The following is a 21752-nucleotide window of genomic DNA, read 5'->3' as shown; positions in this document are numbered from 1 at the left end:
GTGTTGTATTGTGAATGTGTGCTCAGTGTTGTATTGTGAATGCGTGCTGACAGTGTGCTCAGTGTTGTATTGTGAATGCGTGCTCAGTGTTGTATTGTGAATGCGTGCTGACAGTGTGCTCAGTGTTGTATTGTGAATGCGTGCTCAGTGTTGTATTGTGAATGTGTGCTCAGTGTTGTATTGTGAATGCGTGCTCAGTGTTGTATTGTGAATGCGTGCTCAGTGTTGTATTGGGAATGTGTGCTCAGTGTTGTATTGTGAATGTGTGCTCAGTGTGCTCAGTGTTGTATTGTGAATGTGTGCTGACAGTGTGCTCAGTGTTGTATTGTGAATGCATGCTCAGTGTTGTATTGTGAATGTGTGCTCAGTGTTGTATTGTGAATGCGTGCTCAGTGTTGTATTGTGAATGTGTGCTCAGTGTTGTATTGTGAATGTGTGCTGACAGTGTGCTCAGTGTTGTATTGTGAATGTGTGCTCAGTGTTGTATTGTGAATGCGTGCTCAGTGTTGTATTGTGAATGCGTGCTGACAGTGTGCTCAGTGTTGTATTGTGAATGTGTGCTCAGTGTTGTATTGTGAATGCGTGCTCAGTGTTGTATTGTGAATGCGTGCTCAGTGTTGTATTGTGAATGCGTGCTCAGTGTTGTATTGTGAATGTGTGCTCAGTGTTGTAATGTGAATGCGTGCTGACAGTGTGCTCAGTGTTGTATTGTGAATGCGTGCTGACAGTGTGTTCAGTGTTGTATTGTGAATGTGTGCTCAGTGTTGTATTGTGAATGTGTGTTCAGTGTTGTATTGTGAATGTGTGCTCAGTGTTGTATTGTGAATGTGTGCTCAGTGTTGTATTGTGAATGCGTGCTGACAGTGTGCTCAGTGTTGTATTGTGAATGCGTGCTGACAGTGTGTTCAGTGTTGTATTGTGAATGTGTGCTCAGTGTTGTATTGTGAATGTGTGTTCAGTGTTGTATTGTGAATGTGTGCTCAGTGTTGTATTGTGAATGCGTGCTGACAGTGTGCTCAGTGTTGTATTGTGAATGTGTGCTCAGTGTTGTATTGTGAATGTGTGCTCAGTGTTGTATTGTGAATGCGTGCTGACAGTGTGCTCAGTGTTGTATTGTGAATGCGTGCTGACAGTGTGTTCAGTGTTGTATTGTGAATGTGTGCTCAGTGTTGTATTGTGAATGTGTGTTCAGTGTTGTATTGTGAATGTGTGCTCAGTGTTGTATTGTGAATGTGTGCTCAGTGTTGTATTGTGAATGTGTGCTCAGTGTTGTATTGTGAATGTGTGCTCAGTGTTGTATTGTGAATGCGTGCTGACAGTGTGCTCAGTGTTGTATTGTGAATGTGTGCTCAGTGTTGTATTGTGAATGTGTGCTCAGTGTTGTAATGTGAATGCGTGCTGACAGTGTGCTCAGTGTTGTATTGTGAATGCGTGCTGACAGTGTGTTCAGTGTTGTATTGTGAATGTGTGCTCAGTGTTGTATTGTGAATGTGTGTTCAGTGTTGTATTGTGAATGTGTGCTCAGTGTTGTATTGTGAATGTGTGCTCAGTGTTGTATTGTGAATGTGTGCTCAGTGTTGTATTGTGAATGCGTGCTGACAGTGTGCTCAGTGTTGTATTGTGAATGTGTGCTCAGTGTTGTATTGTGAATGTGTGCTCAGTGTTGTATTGTGAATGCGTGCTGACAGTGTGCTCAGTGTTGTATTGTGAATGCGTGCTCAGTGTTGTATTGTGAATGCGTGCTGACAGTGTGCTCAGTGTTGTATTGTGAATGTGTGCTCAGTGTTGTATTGTGAATGTGTGCTCAGTGTTGTATTGTGAATGTGTGCTCAGTGTTGTATTGTGAATGCGTGCTCAGTGTTGTATTGTGAATGCGTGCTGACAGTGTGCTCAGTGTTGTATTGTGAATGCGTGCTCAGTGTTGTATTGTGAATGTGTGTTCAGTGTTGTATTGTGAATGCATGCTCAGTGTTGTATTGTGAATGCGTGCTGACAGTGTGCTCAGTGTTGTATTGTGAATGTGTGCTCAGTGTTGTATTGTGAATGTGTGCTCAGTGTTGTATTGTGAATGCGTGCTGACAGTGTGCTCAGTGTTGTATTGTGAATGTGTGCTCAGTGTGCTCAGTGTTGTATTGTGAATGCGTGCTCAGTGTTGTATTGTGAATGTGTGCTCAGTGTTGTATTGTGAATGTGTGCTCAGTGTTGTATTGTGAATGTGTGCTCAGTGTTGTATTGTGAATGCGTGCTCAGTGTGCTCAGTGTTGTATTGTGAATGTGTGCTCAGTGTTGTATTGTGAATGTGTGCTGACAGTGTGCTCAGTGTTGTATTGTGAATGCGTGCTCAGTGTTGTATTGTGAATGTGTGCTGACAGTGTGCTCAGTGTTGTATTGTGAATGCGTGCTCAGTGTTGTATTGTGAATGCGTGCTCAGTGTTGTATTGTGAATGCGTGCTGACAGTGTGCTCAGTGTTGTATTGTGAATGTGTGCTCAGTGTTGTATTGTGAATGTGTGCTCAGTGTTGTATTGTGAATGCGTGCTGACAGTGTGCTCAGTGTTGTATTGTGAATGTGTGCTCAGTGTTGTATTGTGAATGCGTGCTGACAGTGTGCTCAGTGTTGTATTGTGAATGTGTGCTCAGTGTTGTATTGTGAATGCGTGCTGACAGTGTGCTCAGTGTTGTATTGTGAATGTGTGCTCAGTGTTGTATTGTGAATGTGTGCTGACAGTGTGCTCAGTGTTGTATTGTGAATGCGTGCTCAGTGTTGTATTGTGAATGTGTGCTGACAGTGTGCTCAGTGTTGTATTGTGAATGCGTGCTCAGTGTTGTATTGTGAATGTGTGCTGACAGTGTGCTCAGTGTTGTATTGTGAATGCGTGCTCAGTGTTGTATTGTGAATGTGTGCTGACAGTGTGCTCAGTGTTGTATTGTGAATGCGTGCTCAGTGTTGTATTGTGAATGTGTGCTCAGTGTTGTATTGTGAATGTGTGCTGACAGTGTGCTCAGTGTTGTATTGTGAATGTGTGCTCAGTGTTGTATTGTGAATGCGTGCTCAGTGTTGTATTGTGAATGCGTGCTGACAGTGTGCTCAGTGTTGTATTGTGAATGTGTGCTCAGTGTTGTATTGTGAATGTGTGCTCAGTGTTGTATTGTGAATGTGTGCTCAGTGTTGTATTGTGAATGCGTGCTGACAGTGTGCTCAGTGTTGTATTGTGAATGCGTGCTCAGTGTTGTATTGTGAATGTGTGCTCAGTGTTGTATTGTGAATGCGTGCTGACAGTGTGCTCAGTGTTGTATTGTGAATGTGTGCTCAGTGTTGTATTGTGAATGTGTGCTCAGTGTTGTATTGTGAATGCGTGCTCAGTGTTGTATTGTGAATGCGTGCTGACAGTGTGCTCAGTGTTGTATTGTGAATGCGTGCTGACAGTGTGCTCAGCGCCCCCTTGTGTTCTGTGCCTGCAGTGCCTTCAACAACATCCTGAGTAACCTGGGCTACGTCATGCTGGGGCTGCTGTTCCTCCTCATCGTGCTACAGAAAGACATTCTCCACAAGAGGGCGCTGGAGCGCAAAGAGCTGGCTGCACTGGTAGGAGAGAATACACAGATACACACAGATACAGGAACACTCAGCCTGCAGAATGACATTCTCCTCAAGAGTGCGCTGTTGAGCTGTATAAACTGTACCACAACACCACTAGCAGACAGTCCTATATTACTCAGAAAACTCCCGTCTGCGTCACTATAGCAAGACTGCAGAGACGAGCGAAAGCACACGGTTGGACACGCACGAGTCCCCCTTGTAGTAGCTTCTTCACCTTCTCCCTGCCTCCCTGTTGTTTTGCTCTCAGGAGTGTGGGATCCCGAAGCACTTTGGTCTGTTCTACGCCATGGGCACGGCTCTGATGATGGAGGGGCTGCTCAGTGCCTGCTACCACGTGTGCCCAAACTACACCAACTTCCAGTTCGGTGAGCACGCCTGCCTGCCTCCCTGTCTGTCTGTCTGCCTCCCTGCCTGTCCCCCTGTCTGTCTGCTTCCCTGTCTGTCTGTCTGCCTCCCTGCCTGCCTCTCTGTCTGTCTGCTTCCCTGTCTGTCTGTCTCCCTGCCTGCCTCTCTGTCTGTCTGTCTGCCCTCCTGTCTGTCTGCCTCCCTGTCTGTCTGTCTGTCTCCCTGCCTGCCTCTCTGTCTGTCTGCCTCCCTGTCTGTCTGTCTGTCTCCCTGCCTGCCTCTCTGTCTGTCTGCCTCCCTGTCTGTCTGTCTGTCTCCCTGCCTGCATCTCTGTCTGTCTGCCTGTCTGTCTGTCTGTCTGTCTCCCTGCCTGCCTCTCTGTCTGTCTGCCTCCCTGTCTGTCTGTCTGTCTCCCTGCCTGCATCTCTGTCTGTCTGCCTCCCTGTCTGTCTGTCTGTCTCCCTGCCTGCCTCTCTGTCTGTCTGCCTCCCTGTCTGTCTGTCTGCCTCCCTGCCTGCCTCTCTGTCTGTCTGCTTCCCTGTCTGTCTGTCTGCCTCCCTGCCTGCCCCCCTGTCTGTCTGCCTCCCTGTCTGTCTGTCTGCCTCCCTGTCTGTCTGTCTGCCTCCCTGTCTGTCTGTCTGTCTCCCTGTCTGTCTGTCTGCCTCCCTGCCTGCCTCTCTGTCTGTCTGCCTCCCTGTCTGTCTGTCTGTCTCCCTGCCTGCCCCCCTGTCTGTCTGCTTCCCTGTCTGTCTGTCTGTCTCCCTGTCTGCCCCCCTGTCTGTCTGCCTCCCTGTCTCCCTGTCTGACACTGTGTGTCCCGGCTTTCAACTTGCCCGTCCAGCTATCGTAACAACACCAACTTCCAGCTGTTCAACTTCAAAAATAAATTCAAATAAATAAAAAATAAACCCTAGTGATGTGTAGACAATAGCAGTGTATACATGTGGACAGAAACATAGTCCCTGCAGCTGACCCTCTCCTCTCCTCTCCTCTCCTCTCTTCTCTCTCTCTCTCCTCTCTCTCTCTCTCTCTCTCTCTCTCTCTCATCTCCTCTCTCTCTCTCTCTCACCTCTCCTCTCTCCTCTCCAGACACCTCGTTCATGTATATGATCGCTGGGCTCTGCATGCTGAAGCTCTATGAGAAGAGACACCCCGATATCAATGCCAGTGCCTACAGTGCCTACGCCTGCCTGGCCATGGTCATCTTCTTCTCTGTGCTGGGAGTGGTGAGTGAGTGGACAAGCGCAGGCACGGGATGGAACGCACCACGCTGCCATCCTCCTGCAGGGATAGTGGGATTCCTAGGGTTATTATTACTACACTCATTTGTGCTGTTGTGTGTGCTCATCCCGTTGTGGTCCCCCCGCAGGTCTTTGGGAAAGGGAACTCTGTGTTCTGGATCGTGTTCTCTGTCATTCACATCTTGGCCACCCTGCTGCTCAGCACTCAGCTTTACTACATGGGCCGCTGGAAACTGGGTGAGCCGTCCGTCTGTCTGTCTGTCTGTTCATGTTGCAGTGTGACAGTTTTGTGTGAGGTTCATGTTGCAGTGTGACAGTGTTGTGTGAGGTTCATGTTGTAGTGTGACAGTGTTTGAGGTTCATGTTGCAGTGTGACAGTGTTGTTTGAGGTTCATGTTGCAGTGTGACAGTGTTGTTTGAGGTTCATGTTGCAGTGTGACAGGGTTGTGACAGGGTTGTGTTGTGTGAGGTTCATGTTGCAGTGTGACAGTGTTGTGTGAGGTTCATGTTGCAGTGTGACAGGGTTGTGTGATGTTCATGTTGCAGTGTGACAGTGTTGTTTGAGGTTCATGTTGCAGTGTGACAGGGTTGTGACAGGGTTGTGTTGTGTGAGGTTCATGTTGCAGTGTGACAGGGTTGTGTGATGTTCATGTTGCAGTGTGACAGTGTTGTTTGAGGTTCATGTTGCAGTGTGACAGTGTTGTTTGAGGTTCATGTTGCAGTGTGACAGGGTTGTGACAGGGTTGTGTTGTGTGAGGTTCATGTTGCAGTGTGACAGTGTTGTGTGAGGTTCATGTTGCAGTGTGACAGGGTTGTGTGATGTTCATGTTGCAGTGTGACAGTGTTGTTTGAGGTTCATGTTGCAGTGTGACAGTGTTGTTTGAGGTTCATGTTGCAGTGTGACAGTTGTTTGAGGTTCATGTTGCAGTGTGACAGGGTTGTGTTGCAGTGTGACAGTGTTGTGTTGCAATGTGACAGTGTTGTGTAAGGGCTGTGTTGCAGTGTGACAGGGTTGTGTTGCAGTGTGACAGGGTTGTGTTGCAGTGTGACAGGGTTGTGTTGCAATGTGACAGGGTTGTGACAGGGTTGTGTTGCAGTGTGACAGGGCTGTGTTGCAGTGTGACAGGGTTGTGTTGCAGTGTGACAGGGTTGTGTTACAGTGTGACAGGGTTGTGTTGCAATGTGACAGTGTTGTGTAAGGGCTGTGTTGCAGTGTGACAGGGTTGTGTTGCAGTGTGACAGGGTTGTGTTGCTGTGTGACAGTGTTGTGTTGCAGTGTGACAGGGCTGTGTTGCAGTGTGACAGGGCTGTGTTGCAGTGTGACAGGGTTGTGTTGCAGTGTGACAGGGTTGTGTTGCAATGTGACAGGGTTGTGACAGGGTTGTGTTGCAGTGTGACAGGGCTGTGTTGCAGTGTGACAGGGTTGTGTTGCAGTGTGACAGGGTTGTGTTGCAATGTGACAGTGTTGTGTAAGGGCTGTGTTGCAGTGTGACAGGGCTGTGTTGCAGTGTGACAGGGTTGTGTTGCAGTGTGACAGGGTTGTGTTGCAATGTGACAGTGTTGTGTAAGGGTTGTGTTGCAGTGTGACAGGGTTGTGTTGCAGTGTGACAGGGTTGTGTTGCTGTGTGACAGTGTTGTGTTGCAGTGTGACAGGGCTGTGTTGCAGTGTGACAGGGTTGTGTTGCAGTGTGACAGGGTTGTGTTGCAATGTGACAGTGTTGTGTAAGGGCTGTGTTGCAGTGTGACAGGGCTGTGTTGCAGTGTGACAGGGTTGTGTTGCAGTGTGACAGGGTTGTGTTGCAATGTGACAGTGTTGTGTAAGGGCTGTGTTGCAGTGTGACAGGGTTGTGTTGCTGTGTTGCAGACTCTGGTATCCTGCGCAGGATCCTGTACGTTGTGTACACAGACTGTATCCGGCAGTGCAGTGGACCCATGTACATTGTGAGTACTGTCTCTCTGTCTCTGCACAGTCACATGCAGTTCCAGTGATAGTGGTCTTTACTGGCATTGCCACAGGGTGAGAGAGGTCTCTGACTGCACTTCTCTGTTTCAGGACCGCATGGTGCTGCTGGTGATGGGGAACATCGTCAACTGGTCCCTGTGAGTGTCCAGCTGCTCTTGGCTTGTATATACATGTACAATTTCAATTACAATACAATTACACTGTGCACTGAGACACACACGGACACTCCTGCACCTGTGGTTTTCAGCAGATCAGTGAAAGGGTGCATCAGTAACAGTGGTTGTTATAGGGGCTGGTGTAGTGTGGTTCAGTTCCTTGTGTGGTGGGTAATGTGTTCTGCCTAGGGTGAGGGGCTCTGTTGCTGATTGCTCTCTGTCCTGTCTGGGGTGAGGGGCTCTGTTGCTGATTGCTCTCTGTCCTGTCTGGGGTGAGGGACTCTCTTGCTGATTGCTCTGTGTCCTGTCTGGGGTGAGGGGCTCTGTTGCTGATTGCTCTGTGCTCTGTCTGGGGTGAGGGACTCTGTTGCTGATTGCTCTGTGTTCTGTCTGGGGTGAGGGGCTCTGTTGCTGATTGCTCTCTGTCTTGTCTGGGGTGAGGGGCTCTGTTGCTGATTGCTCTCTGTCCTGTCTGGGGTGAGGGGCTTTCTTGCTGATTGCTCTCTGTCCTGTCTGGGGTGAGGGGCTCTGTTGCTGATTGCTCTGTGCTCTGTCTGGGGTGAGGGGCTCTGTTGCTGATTGCTCTCTGTCCTGTCTGGGGTGAGGGGCTCTGTTGCTGATTGCTCTCTGTCCTGTCTGGGGTGAGGGGCTCTCTTGCTGATTGCTCTCTGTCCTGTCTGGGGTGAGGGGCTCTGTTGCTGATTGCTCTGTGCTCTGTCTGGGGTGAGGGGCTCTGTTGCTGATTGCTCTGTGTCCTGTCTGGGGTGAGGGACTCTGTTGCTGATTGCTCTGTGCTCTGTCTGGGGTGAGGGGCTCTGTTCCTGATTGCTCTGTGTTCTGTCTGGGGTGAGGGGCTCTCTTGCTGATTGCTCTCTGTCCTGTCTGGGGTGAGGGGCTCTGTTGCTGATTGCTCTCTGTCCTGTCTGGGGTGAGGGGCTCTGTTGCTGATTGCTCTCTGTCCTGTCTGGGGTGAGGGGCTCTCTTGCTGATTGCTCTCTGTCCTGTCTGGGGTGAGGGGCTCTGTTGCTGATTGCTCTGTGCTCTGTCTGGGGTGAGGGGCTCTGTTGCTGATTGCTCTGTGTCCTGTCTGGGGTGAGGGACTCTGTTGCTGATTGCTCTGTGCTCTGTCTGGGGTGAGGGGCTCTGTTCCTGATTGCTCTGTGTTCTGTCTGGGGTGAGGGGCTCTGTTACTGATTGCTCTCTGTTCTGTCTGGGGTGAGGGGCTCTGTTACTGATTGCTCTCTGTCCTGTCTGGGGTGAGGGGCTCTGTTACTGATTGCTCTCTGTCCTGTCTGGGGTGAGGGACTCTCTTGCTGATTGCTCTGTGCTCTGTCTGGGGTGAGGGGCTCTGTTGCTGATTGCTCTGTGTTCTGTCTGGGGTGAGGGGCTCTGTTGCTGATTGCTCTCTATCCTGTCTGGGGTGAGGGGCTCTCTTGCTGATTGCTCTCTGTCCTGTCTGGGGTGAGGGGCTCTGTTGCTGATTGCTCTCTGTCCTGTCTGGGGTGAGGGGCTCTGTTGCTGATTGCTCTGTGTCCTGTCTGGGGTGAGGGGCTCTGTTGCTGATTGCTCTCTGTCCTGTCTGGGGTGAGGGGCTCTGTTACTGATTGCTCTCTGTCCTGTCTGGGGTGAGGGGCTCTGTTGCTGATTGCTCTGTGCTCTGTCTGGGGTGAGGGACTCTCTTGCTGATTGCTCTGTGTCCTGTCTGGGGTGAGGGGCTCTGTTGCTGATTGCTCTCTGTCCTGTCTGGGGTGAGGGGCTCTGTTGCTGATTGCTCTGTGTTCTGTCTGGGGTGAGGGGCTCTGTTGCTGATTGCTCTCTGTCCTGTCTGGGGTGAGGGGCTCTCTTGCTGATTGCTCTCTGTCCTGTCTGGGGTGAGGGGCTCTGTTGCTGATTGCTCTCTGTCCTGTCTGGGGTGAGGGGCTCTGTTGCTGATTGCTCTCTGTCCTGTCTGGGGTGAGGGGCTCTGTTGCTGATTGCTCTGTGTCTTGTCTGGGGTGAGGGGCTCTGTTACTGATTGCTCTGTGCTCTGTCTGGGGTGAGGGACTCTCTTGCTGATTGCTCTCTGTCCTGTCTGGGGTGAGGGACTCTGTTGCTGATTGCTCTCTGTCCTGTCTGGGGTGAGGGACTCTCTTGCTGATTGCTCTGTGTTCTGTGTTGCAGGGCAGCGTTCGGCCTGATCGTTCGACCCAACGACTTTGCCTCCTACCTGCTGGCCATCGGGATCTGTAACCTGCTGCTGTACTTCGCCTTCTACATCATCATGAAGGTGAGCCCCGGGACACACGCCATGCTGCATGCAGGAGTCCCTGTCGCCTTGTTTCTGGATCCAGCTCATTCCCTCCCTCTGTACCCTCGCTGTGTACATGTGTTTGTGGTGTAACCCTGGTTGTCTCTCCTCAGCTGCGCAGTGGTGAGCGGATTCATCTCATTCCCTCCCTCTGTACCCTCGCTGTGTACATGTGTTTGTGGTGTAACCCTGGTTGTCTCTCCTCAGCTGTGCAGTGGCGAGCGGATTCATCTCATTCCCTCCCTCTGTACCCTCGCTGTGTACATGTGTTTGTGGTGTAACCCTGGTTGTCTCTCCTCAGCTGCGCAGTGGCGAGCGGATCCAGCTCCTTCCCTCCCTCTGTACCCTCGCTGTGTACATGTGTTTGTGGTGTAACCCTGGTTGTCTCTCCTCAGCTGTGCAGTGGTGAGCGGATTCATCTCATTCCCTCCCTCTGTACCCTCGCTGTGTACATGTGTTTGTGGTGTAACCCTGGTTGTCTCTCCTCAGCTGTGCAGTGGTGAGCGGATTCATCTCATTCCCTCCCTCTGTACCCTCGCTGTGTACATGTGTTTGTGGTGTAACCCTGGTTGTCTCTCCTCAGCTGTGCAGTGGCGAGCGGATTCATCTCATTCCCTCCCTCTGTATCCTCGCTGTGTACATGTGTTTGTGGTGTAACCCTGGTTGTCTCTCCTCAGCTGCGCAGTGGCGAGCGGATCCAGCTCCTTCCCTCCCTCTGTACCCTCGCTGTGTACATGTGTTTGTGGTGTAACCCTGGTTGTCTCTCCTCAGCTGTGCAGTGGCGAGCGGATTCATCTCATTCCCTCCCTCTGTATCCTCGCTGTGTACATGTGTTTGTGGTGTAACCCTGGTTGTCTCTCCTCAGCTGCGCAGTGGCGAGCGGATCCAGCTCCTTCCCTCCCTCTGTATCCTCGCTGTGTACATGTGTTTGTGGTGTAACCCTGGTTGTCTCTCCTCAGCTGCGCAGTGGCGAGCGGATCCAGCTCCTTCCCTCCCTCTGTACCCTCGCTGTGTACATGTGTTTGTGGTGTAACCCTGGTTGTCTCTCCTCAGCTGTGCAGTGGCGAGCGGATCCAGCTCCTTCCCTCCCTCTGTATCCTCGCTGTGTACATGTGTTTGTGGTGTAACCCTGGTTGTCTCTCCTCAGCTGCGCAGTGGCGAGCGGATCCAGCTCCTTCCCTCCCTCTGTACCCTCGCTGTGTACATGTGTTTGTGGTGTAACCCTGGTTGTCTCTCCTTAGCTGCGCAGTGGCGAGCGGATTCATCTCATTCCCTCCCTCTGTACCCTCGCTGTGTACATGTGTTTGTGGTGTAACCCTGGTTGTCTCTCCTCAGCTGCGCAGTGGCGAGCGGATCCAGCTCCTTCCCTCCCTCTGTACCCTCGCTGTGTACATGTGTTTGTGGTGTAACCCTGGTTGTCTCTCCTCAGCTGCGCAGTGGCGAGCGGATCCAGCTCCTTCCCTCCCTCTGTACCCTCGCTGTGTACATGTGTTTGTGGTGTAACCCTGGTTGTCTCTCCTCAGCTGCGCAGTGGCGAGCGGATCCAGCTCCTTCCCTCCCTCTGTACCCTCGCTGTGTACATGTGTTTGTGGTGTAACCCTGGTTGTCTCTCCTTAGCTGCGCAGTGGCGAGCGGATTCATCTCATTCCCTCCCTCTGTACCCTCGCTGTGTACATGTGTTTGTGGTGTAACCCTGGTTGTCTCTCCTCAGCTGTGCAGTGGCGAGCGGATTCATCTCATTCCCTCCCTCTGTACCCTCGCTGTGTACATGTGTTTGTGTTGTAACCCTGGTTGTCTCTCCTCAGCTGCGCAGTGGCGAGCGGATTCATCTCATTCCCTCCCTCTGTACCCTCGCTGTGTACATGTGTTTGTGGTGTAACCCTGGTTGTCTCTCCTCAGCTGTGCAGTGGCGAGCGGATCCAGCTCCTTCCCTCCCTCTGTACCCTCGCTGTGTACATGTGTTTGTGGTGTAACCCTGGTTGTCTCTCCTCAGCTGCGCAGTGGCGAGCGGATCCAGCTCCTTCCCTCCCTCTGTATCCTCGCTGTGTACATGTGTTTGTGGTGCAACCCTGGTTGTCTCTCCTCAGCTGCGCAGTGGCGAGCGGATCCAGCTCATTCCCTCCCTCTGTACCCTCGCTGTGTACATGTGTTTGTGGTGTAACCCTGGTTGTCTCTCCTCAGCTGCGCAGTGGCGAGCGGATCCAGCTCCTTCCCTCCCTCTGTACCCTCGCTGTGTACATGTGTTTGTGGTGTAACCCTGGTTGTCTCTCCTCAGCTGCGCAGTGGCGAGCGGATCCAGCTCCTTCCCTCCCTCTGTACCCTCGCTGTGTACATGTGTTTGTGGTGTAACCCTGGTTGTCTCTCCTCAGCTGCGCAGTGGCGAGCGGATCCAGCTCCTTCCCTCCCTCTGTATCCTCGCTGTGTACATGTGTTTGTGGTGTAACCCTGGTTGTCTCTCCTCAGCTGCGCAGTGGCGAGCGGATCCAGCTCCTTCCCTCCCTCTGTACCCTCGCTGTGTACATGTGTTTGTGGTGTAACCCTGGTTGTCTCTCCTTAGCTGCGCAGTGGCGAGCGGATTCATCTCATTCCCTCCCTCTGTACCCTCGCTGTGTACATGTGTTTGTGGTGTAACCCTGGTTGTCTCTCCTCAGCTGCGCAGTGGCGAGCGGATCCAGCTCCTTCCCTCCCTCTGTACCCTCGCTGTGTACATGTGTTTGTGGTGTAACCCTGGTTGTCTCTCCTCAGCTGCGCAGTGGCGAGCGGATCCAGCTCCTTCCCTCCCTCTGTACCCTCGCTGTGTACATGTGTTTGTGGTGTAACCCTGGTTGTCTCTCCTCAGCTGCGCAGTGGCGAGCGGATTCATCTCATTCCCTCCCTCTGTACCCTCGCTGTGTACATGTGTTTGTGGTGTAACCCTGGTTGTCTCTCCTCAGCTGCGCAGTGGCGAGCGGATCCAGCTCCTTCCCTCCCTCTGTACCCTCGCTGTGTACATGTGTTTGTGGTGTAACCCTGGTTGTCTCTCCTCAGCTGCGCAGTGGCGAGCGGATCCAGCTCCTTCCCTCCCTCTGTACCCTCGCTGTGTACATGTGTTTGTGGTGTAACCCTGGTTGTCTCTCCTCAGCTGCGCAGTGGCGAGCGGATTCATCTCATTCCCTCCCTCTGTACCCTCGCTGTGTACATGTGTTTGTGGTGTAACCCTGGTTGTCTCTCCTTAGCTGCGCAGTGGCGAGCGGATCCAGCTCCTTCCCTCCCTCTGTACCCTTGCTGTGTACATGTGTTTGTGGTGTAACCCTGGTTGTCTCTCCTCAGCTGCGCAGTGGCGAGCGGATCCAGCTCCTTCCCTCCCTCTGTACCCTCGCTGTGTACATGTGTTTGTGGTGTAACCCTGGTTGTCTCTCCTCAGCTGCGCAGTGGCGAGCGGATCCAGCTCCTTCCCTCCCTCTGTATCCTCGCTGTGTACATGTGTTTGTGGTGTAACCCTGGTTGTCTCTCCTCAGCTGCGCAGTGGCGAGCGGATCCAGCTCCTTCCCTCCCTCTGTACCCTCGCTGTGTACATGTGTTTGTGGTGTAACCCTGGTTGTCTCTCCTTAGCTGCGCAGTGGCGAGCGGATTCATCTCATTCCCTCCCTCTGTACCCTCGCTGTGTACATGTGTTTGTGGTGTAACCCTGGTTGTCTCTCCTCAGCTGCGCAGTGGCGAGCGGATCCAGCTCCTTCCCTCCCTCTGTACCCTCGCTGTGTACATGTGTTTGTGGTGTAACCCTGGTTGTCTCTCCTCAGCTGCGCAGTGGCGAGCGGATCCAGCTCCTTCCCTCCCTCTGTACCCTCGCTGTGTACATGTGTTTGTGGTGTAACCCTGGTTGTCTCTCCTCAGCTGCGCAGTGGCGAGCGGATTCATCTCATTCCCTCCCTCTGTACCCTCGCTGTGTACATGTGTTTGTGGTGTAACCCTGGTTGTCTCTCCTCAGCTGCGCAGTGGCGAGCGGATCCAGCTCCTTCCCTCCCTCTGTACCCTCGCTGTGTACATGTGTTTGTGGTGTAACCCTGGTTGTCTCTCCTCAGCTGCGCAGTGGCGAGCGGATCCAGCTCCTTCCCTCCCTCTGTACCCTCGCTGTGTACATGTGTTTGTGGTGTAACCCTGGTTGTCTCTCCTCAGCTGCGCAGTGGCGAGCGGATCCATCTCATTCCCTCCCTCTGTACCCTCGCTGTGTACATGTGTTTGTGGTGTAACCCTGGTTGTCTCTCCTTAGCTGCGCAGTGGCGAGCGGATCCAGCTCCTTCCCTCCCTCTGTACCCTCGCTGTGTACATGTGTTTGTGGTGTAACCCTGGTTGTCTCTCCTCAGCTGCGCAGTGGCGAGCGGATCCAGCTCCTTCCCTCCCTCTGTACCCTCGCTGTGTACATGTGTTTGTGGTGTAACCCTGGTTGTCTCTCCTCAGCTGCGCAGTGGCGAGCGGATCCAGCTCCTTCCCTCCCTCTGTACCCTCGCTGTGTACATGTGTTTGTGGTGTAACCCTGGTTGTCTCTCCTCAGCTGCGCAGTGGCGAGCGGATCCAGCTCCTTCCCTCCCTCTGTACCCTCGCTGTGTACATGTGTTTGTGGTGTAACCCTGGTTGTCTCTCCTCAGCTGCGCAGTGGCGAGCGGATCCAGCTCCTTCCCTCCCTCTGTACCCTCGCTGTGTACATGTGTTTGTGGTGTAACCCTGGTTGTCTCTCCTCAGCTGCGCAGTGGCGAGCGGATCCAGCTCCTTCCCTCCCTCTGTACCCTCGCTGTGTACATGTGTTTGTGGTGTAACCCTGGTTGTCTCTCCTCAGCTGCGCAGTGGCGAGCGGATCCAGCTCCTTCCCTCCCTCTGTACCCTCGCTGTGTACATGTGTTTGTGGTGTAACCCTGGTTGTCTCTCCTCAGCTGCGCAGTGGCGAGCGGATCCAGCTCCTTCCCTCCCTCTGTACCCTCGCTGTGTACATGTGTTTGTGGTGTAACCCTGGTTGTCTCTCCTCAGCTGCGCAGTGGCGAGCGGATCCAGCTCCTTCCCTCCCTCTGTACCCTCGCTGTGTACATGTGTTTGTGGTGTAACCCTGGTTGTCTCTCCTTAGCTGCGCAGTGGCGAGCGGATCCAGCTCCTTCCCTCCCTCTGTACCCTCGCTGTGTACATGTGTTTGTGGTGTAACCCTGGTTGTCTCTCCTCAGCTGCGCAGTGGCGAGCGGATCCAGCTCCTTCCCTCCCTCTGTACCCTCGCTGTGTACATGTGTTTGTGGTGTAACCCTGGTTGTCTCTCCTCAGCTGCGCAGTGGCGAGCGGATCCAGCTCCTTCCCTCCCTCTGTACCCTCGCTGTGTACATGTGTTTGTGGTGTAACCCTGGTTGTCTCTCCTCAGCTGCGCAGTGGCGAGCGGATCCAGCTCCTTCCCTCCCTCTGTACCCTCGCTGTGTACATGTGTTTGTGGTGTAACCCTGGTTGTCTCTCCTCAGCTGCGCAGTGGCGAGCGGATCCAGCTCCTTCCCTCCCTCTGTACCCTCGCTGTGTACATGTGTTTGTGGTGTAACCCTGGTTGTCTCTCCTCAGCTGCGCAGTGGCGAGCGGATCCAGCTCCTTCCCTCCCTCTGTACCCTCGCTGTGTACATGTGTTTGTGGTGTAACCCTGGTTGTCTCTCCTCAGCTGCGCAGTGGCGAGCGGATCCAGCTCCTTCCCTCCCTCTGTACCCTCGCTGTGTACATGTGTTTGTGGTGTAACCCTGGTTGTCTCTCCTCAGCTGCGCAGTGGCGAGCGGATCCAGCTCCTTCCCTCCCTCTGTACCCTCGCTGTGTACATGTGTTTGTGGTGTAACCCTGGTTGTCTCTCCTCAGCTGTGCAGTGGCGAGCGGATCCAGCTCCTTCCCTCCCTCTGTACCCTCGCTGTGTACATGTGTTTGTGGTGTAACCCTGGTTGTCTCTCCTCAGCTGCGCAGTGGCGAGCGGATCCAGCTCCTTCCCTCCCTCTGTACCCTCGCTGTGTACATGTGTTTGTGGTGTAACCCTGGTTGTCTCTCCTCAGCTGCGCAGTGGCGAGCGGATTCATCTCATTCCCTCCCTCTGTACCCTCGCTGTGTACATGTGTTTGTGGTGTAACCCTGGTTGTCTCTCCTCAGCTGTGCAGTGGCGAGCGGATCCAGCTCCTTCCCTCCCTCTGTACCCTCGCTGTGTACATGTGTTTGTGGTGTAACCCTGGTTGTCTCTCCTCAGCTGCGCAGTGGCGAGCGGATCCAGCTCCTTCCCTCCCTCTGTACCCTCGCTGTGTACATGTGTTTGTGGTGTAACCCTGGTTGTCTCTCCTCAGCTGTGCAGTGGCGAGCGGATCCAGCTCCTTCCCTCCCTCTGTACCCTCGCTGTGTACATGTGTTTGTGGTGTAACCCTGGTTGTCTCTCCTCAGCTGCGCAGTGGCGAGCGGATCCAGCTCCTTCCCTCCCTCTGTACCCTCGCTGTGTACATGTGTTTGTGGTGTAACCCTGGTTGTCTCTCCTTAGCTGCGCAGTGGCGAGCGGATCCAGCTCCTTCCCTCCCTCTGTACCCTCGCTGTGTACATGTGTTTGTGGTGTAACCCTGGTTGTCTCTCCTCAGCTGCGCAGTGGCGAGCGGATCCAGCTCCTTCCCTCCCTCTGTACCCTCGCTGTGTACATGTGTTTGTGGTGTAACCCTGGTTGTCTCTCCTTAGCTGCGCAGTGGCGAGCGGATTCATCTCATTCCCTCCCTCTGTACCCTCGCTGTGTACATGTGTTTGTGGTGTAACCCTGGTTGTCTCTCCTCAGCTGTGCAGTGGCGAGCGGATTCATCTCATTCCCTCCCTCTGTACCCTCGCTGTGTACATGTGTTTGTGTTGTAACCCTGGTTGTCTCTCCTCAGCTGCGCAGTGGCGAGCGGATTCATCTCATTCCCTCCCTCTGTACCCTCGCTGTGTACATGTGTTTGTGGTGTAACCCTGGTTGTCTCTCCTCAGCTGTGCAGTGGCGAGCGGATCCAGCTCCTTCCCTCCCTCTGTACCCTCGCTGTGTACATGTGTTTGTGGTGTAACCCTGGTTGTCTCTCCTCAGCTGCGCAGTGGCGAGCGGATCCAGCTCCTTCCCTCCCTCTGTACCCTCGCTGTGTACATGTGTTTGTGGTGTAACCCTGGTTGTCTCTCCTTAGCTGCGCAGTGGCGAGCGGATTCATCTCATTCCCTCCCTCTGTACCCTCGCTGTGTACATGTGTTTGTGGTGTAACCCTGGTTGTCTCTCCTCAGCTGCGCAGTGGCGAGCGGATCCAGCTCCTTCCCTCCCTCTGTACCCTCGCTGTGTACATGTGTTTGTGGTGTAACCCTGGTTGTCTCTCCTCAGCTGCGCAGTGGCGAGCGGATCCAGCTCCTTCCCTCCCTCTGTACCCTCGCTGTGTACATGTGTTTGTGGTGTAACCCTGGTTGTCTCTCCTCAGCTGCGCAGTGGCGAGCGGATTCATCTCATTCCCTCCCTCTGTACCCTCGCTGTGTACATGTGTTTGTGGTGTAACCCTGGTTGTCTCTCCTCAGCTGCGCAGTGGCGAGCGGATCCAGCTCCTTCCCTCCCTCTGTACCCTCGCTGTGTACATGTGTTTGTGGTGTAACCCTGGTTGTCTCTCCTCAGCTGCGCAGTGGCGAGCGGATCCAGCTCCTTCCCTCCCTCTGTACCCTCGCTGTGTACATGTGTTTGTGGTGTAACCCTGGTTGTCTCTCCTCAGCTGCGCAGTGGCGAGCGGATTCATCTCATTCCCTCCCTCTGTACCCTCGCTGTGTACATGTGTTTGTGGTGTAACCCTGGTTGTCTCTCCTTAGCTGCGCAGTGGCGAGCGGATCCAGCTCCTTCCCTCCCTCTGTACCCTCGCTGTGTACATGTGTTTGTGGTGTAACCCTGGTTGTCTCTCCTCAGCTGCGCAGTGGCGAGCGGATCCAGCTCCTTCCCTCCCTCTGTACCCTCGCTGTGTACATGTGTTTGTGGTGTAACCCTGGTTGTCTCTCCTCAGCTGCGCAGTGGCGAGCGGATCCAGCTCCTTCCCTCCCTCTGTATCCTCGCTGTGTACATGTGTTTGTGGTGTAACCCTGGTTGTCTCTCCTCAGCTGCGCAGTGGCGAGCGGATCCAGCTCCTTCCCTCCCTCTGTACCCTCGCTGTGTACATGTGTTTGTGGTGTAACCCTGGTTGTCTCTCCTTAGCTGCGCAGTGGCGAGCGGATTCATCTCATTCCCTCCCTCTGTACCCTCGCTGTGTACATGTGTTTGTGGTGTAACCCTGGTTGTCTCTCCTCAGCTGCGCAGTGGCGAGCGGATCCAGCTCCTTCCCTCCCTCTGTACCCTCGCTGTGTACATGTGTTTGTGGTGTAACCCTGGTTGTCTCTCCTCAGCTGCGCAGTGGCGAGCGGATCCAGCTCCTTCCCTCCCTCTGTACCCTCGCTGTGTACATGTGTTTGTGGTGTAACCCTGGTTGTCTCTCCTCAGCTGCGCAGTGGCGAGCGGATTCATCTCATTCCCTCCCTCTGTACCCTCGCTGTGTACATGTGTTTGTGGTGTAACCCTGGTTGTCTCTCCTCAGCTGCGCAGTGGCGAGCGGATCCAGCTCCTTCCCTCCCTCTGTACCCTCGCTGTGTACATGTGTTTGTGGTGTAACCCTGGTTGTCTCTCCTCAGCTGCGCAGTGGCGAGCGGATCCAGCTCCTTCCCTCCCTCTGTACCCTCGCTGTGTACATGTGTTTGTGGTGTAACCCTGGTTGTCTCTCCTCAGCTGCGCAGTGGCGAGCGGATCCAGCTCCTTCCCTCCCTCTGTACCCTCGCTGTGTACATGTGTTTGTGGTGTAACCCTGGTTGTCTCTCCTCAGCTGCGCAGTGGCGAGCGGATCCAGCTCCTTCCCTCCCTCTGTACCCTCGCTGTGTACATGTGTTTGTGGTGTAACCCTGGTTGTCTCTCCTCAGCTGCGCAGTGGCGAGCGGATCCAGCTCCTTCCCTCCCTCTGTACCCTCGCTGTGTACATGTGTTTGTGGTGTAACCCTGGTTGTCTCTCCTCAGCTGTGCAGTGGCGAGCGGATCCAGCTCCTTCCCTCCCTCTGTACCCTCGCTGTGTACATGTGTTTGTGGTGTAACCCTGGTTGTCTCTCCTCAGCTGCGCAGTGGCGAGCGGATCCAGCTCCTTCCCTCCCTCTGTACCCTCGCTGTGTACATGTGTTTGTGGTGTAACCCTGGTTGTCTCTCCTCAGCTGCGCAGTGGCGAGCGGATTCATCTCATTCCCTCCCTCTGTACCCTCGCTGTGTACATGTGTTTGTGGTGTAACCCTGGTTGTCTCTCCTCAGCTGCGCAGTGGCGAGCGGATCCAGCTCCTTCCCTCCCTCTGTACCCTCGCTGTGTACATGTGTTTGTGGTGTAACCCTGGTTGTCTCTCCTCAGCTGCGCAGTGGCGAGCGGATTCATCTCATTCCCTCCCTCTGTACCCTCGCTGTGTACATGTGTTTGTGGTGTAACCCTGGTTGTCTCTCCTCAGCTGCGCAGTGGCGAGCGGATCCAGCTCCTTCCCTCCCTCTGTACCCTCGCTGTGTACATGTGTTTGTGGTGTAACCCTGGTTGTCTCTCCTCAGCTGCGCAGTGGCGAGCGGATCCAGCTCCTTCCCTCCCTCTGTACCCTCGCTGTGTACATGTGTTTGTGGTGTAACCCTGGTTGTCTCTCCTCAGCTGCGCAGTGGCGAGCGGATCCAGCTCCTTCCCTCCCTCTGTACCCTCGCTGTGTACATGTGTTTGTGGTGTAACCCTGGTTGTCTCTCCTCAGCTGCGCAGTGGCGAGCGGATCCAGCTCCTTCCCTCCCTCTGTACCCTCGCTGTGTACATGTGTTTGTGGTGTAACCCTGGTTGTCTCTCCTCAGCTGCGCAGTGGCGAGCGGATCCAGCTCCTTCCCTCCCTCTGTACCCTCGCTGTGTACATGTGTTTGTGGTGTAACCCTGGTTGTCTCTCCTCAGCTGTGCAGTGGCGAGCGGATCCAGCTCCTTCCCTCCCTCTGTACCCTCGCTGTGTACATGTGTTTGTGGTGTAACCCTGGTTGTCTCTCCTCAGCTGCGCAGTGGCGAGCGGATCCAGCTCCTTCCCTCCCTCTGTACCCTCGCTGTGTACATGTGTTTGTGGTGTAACCCTGGTTGTCTCTCCTCAGCTGCGCAGTGGCGAGCGGATTCATCTCATTCCCTCCCTCTGTACCCTCGCTGTGTACATGTGTTTGTGGTGTAACCCTGGTTGTCTCTCCTCAGCTGCGCAGTGGCGAGCGGATCCAGCTCCTTCCCTCCCTCTGTACCCTCGCTGTGTACATGTGTTTGTGGTGTAACCCTGGTTGTCTCTCCTCAGCTGCGCAGTGGCGAGCGGATCCAGCTCCTTCCCTCCCTCTGTACCCTCGCTGTGTACATGTGTTTGTGGTGTAACCCTGGTTGTCTCTCCTCAGCTGCGCAGTGGCGAGCGGATTCATCTCATTCCCTCCCTCTGTACCCTCGCTGTGTACATGTGTTTGTGGTGTAACCCTGGTTGTCTCTCCTCAGCTGCGCAGTGGCGAGCGGATCCAGCTCCTTCCCTCCCTCTGTACCCTCGCTGTGTACATGTGTTTGTGGTGTAACCCTGGTTGTCTCTCCTCAGCTGCGCAGTGGCGAGCGGATCCAGCTCCTTCCCTCCCTCTGTACCCTCGCTGTGTACATGTGTTTGTGGTGTAACCCTGGTTGTCTCTCCTCAGCTGCGCAGTGGCGAGCGGATCCATCTCATTCCCTCCCTCTGTACCCTCGCTGTGTACATGTGTTTGTGGTGTAACCCTGGTTGTCTCTCCTTAGCTGCGCAGTGGCGAGTGGATCCAGCTCCTTCCCTCCCTCTGTACCCTCGCTGTGTACATGTGTTTGTGGTGTAACCCTGGTTGTCTCTCCTCAGCTGCGCAGTGGCGAGCGGATCCAGCTCCTTCCCTCCCTCTGTACCCTCGCTGTGTACATGTGTTTGTGGTGTAACCCTGGTTGTCTCTCCTCAGCTGCGCAGTGGCGAGCGGATCCAGCTCCTTCCCTCCCTCTGTACCCTCGCTGTGTACATGTGTTTGTGGTGTAACCCTGGTTGTCTCTCCTCAGCTGCGCAGTGGCGAGCGGATCCAGCTCCTTCCCTCCCTCTGTACCCTCGCTGTGTACATGTGTTTGTGGTGTAACCCTGGTTGTCTCTCCTCAGCTGCGCAGTGGCGAGCGGATCCAGCTCCTTCCCTCCCTCTGTACCCTCGCTGTGTACATGTGTTTGTGGTGTAACCCTGGTTGTCTCTCCTCAGCTGCGCAGTGGCGAGCGGATCCAGCTCCTTCCCTCCCTCTGTACCCTCGCTGTGTACATGTGTTTGTGGTGTAACCCTGGTTGTCTCTCCTCAGCTGCGCAGTGGCGAGCGGATCCAGCTCCTTCCCTCCCTCTGTACCCTCGCTGTGTACATGTGTTTGTGGTGTAACCCTGGTTGTCTCTCCTCAGCTGCGCAGTGGCGAGCGGATCCAGCTCCTTCCCTCCCTCTGTACCCTCGCTGTGTACATGTGTTTGTGGTGTAACCCTGGTTGTCTCTCCTCAGCTGCGCAGTGGCGAGCGGATCCAGCTCCTTCCCTCCCTCTGTACCCTCGCTGTGTACATGTGTTTGTGGTGTAACCCTGGTTGTCTCTCCTTAGCTGCGCAGTGGCGAGCGGATCCAGCTCCTTCCCTCCCTCTGTACCCTCGCTGTGTACATGTGTTTGTGGTGTAACCCTGGTTGTCTCTCCTCAGCTGCGCAGTGGCGAGCGGATCCAGCTCCTTCCCTCCCTCTGTACCCTCGCTGTGTACATGTGTTTGTGGTGTAACCCTGGTTGTCTCTCCTCAGCTGCGCAGTGGCGAGCGGATCCAGCTCCTTCCCTCCCTCTGTACCCTCGCTGTGTACATGTGTTTGTGGTGTAACCCTGGTTGTCTCTCCTCAGCTGCGCAGTGGCGAGCGGATCCAGCTCCTTCCCTCCCTCTGTACCCTCGCTGTGTACATGTGTTTGTGGTGTAACCCTGGTTGTCTCTCCTCAGCTGCGCAGTGGCGAGCGGATCCAGCTCCTTCCCTCCCTCTGTACCCTCGCTGTGTACATGTGTTTGTGGTGTAACCCTGGTTGTCTCTCCTCAGCTGCGCAGTGGCGAGC

At 54.2% G+C, this 21752-nt stretch overlaps 1 protein-coding gene across 2 annotated transcripts in view; it reads left to right on the top strand.

Moving 5' to 3' along the window:
* LOC117397462 (SID1 transmembrane family member 2) overlaps positions 1-21752 on the top strand; it is a 47841-nt gene that overhangs the window by 20676 nt on the left and 5413 nt on the right. For both annotated transcript variants that reach the window (XM_059009856.1, XM_059009855.1), the window contains 7 exons: positions 3462-3585; positions 3848-3965; positions 5035-5171; positions 5315-5423; positions 7051-7127; positions 7240-7286; positions 9465-9570. In XM_059009856.1, the coding sequence (XP_058865839.1) occupies positions 3462-3585; positions 3848-3965; positions 5035-5171; positions 5315-5423; positions 7051-7127; positions 7240-7286; positions 9465-9570 (718 nt within the window). The remainder of the gene's footprint in view (positions 1-3461; positions 3586-3847; positions 3966-5034; positions 5172-5314; positions 5424-7050; positions 7128-7239; positions 7287-9464; positions 9571-21752) is intronic.

The sequence above is a fragment of the Acipenser ruthenus genome, chromosome 39, assembly GCF_902713425.1.
Source record: "Acipenser ruthenus chromosome 39, fAciRut3.2 maternal haplotype, whole genome shotgun sequence".
Lineage (NCBI taxonomy): Eukaryota > Metazoa > Chordata > Actinopteri > Acipenseriformes > Acipenseridae > Acipenser > Acipenser ruthenus.
Note: the sequence above shows the minus strand (reverse complement) of the source record. Positions and strands in the feature narration are given on the sequence as shown.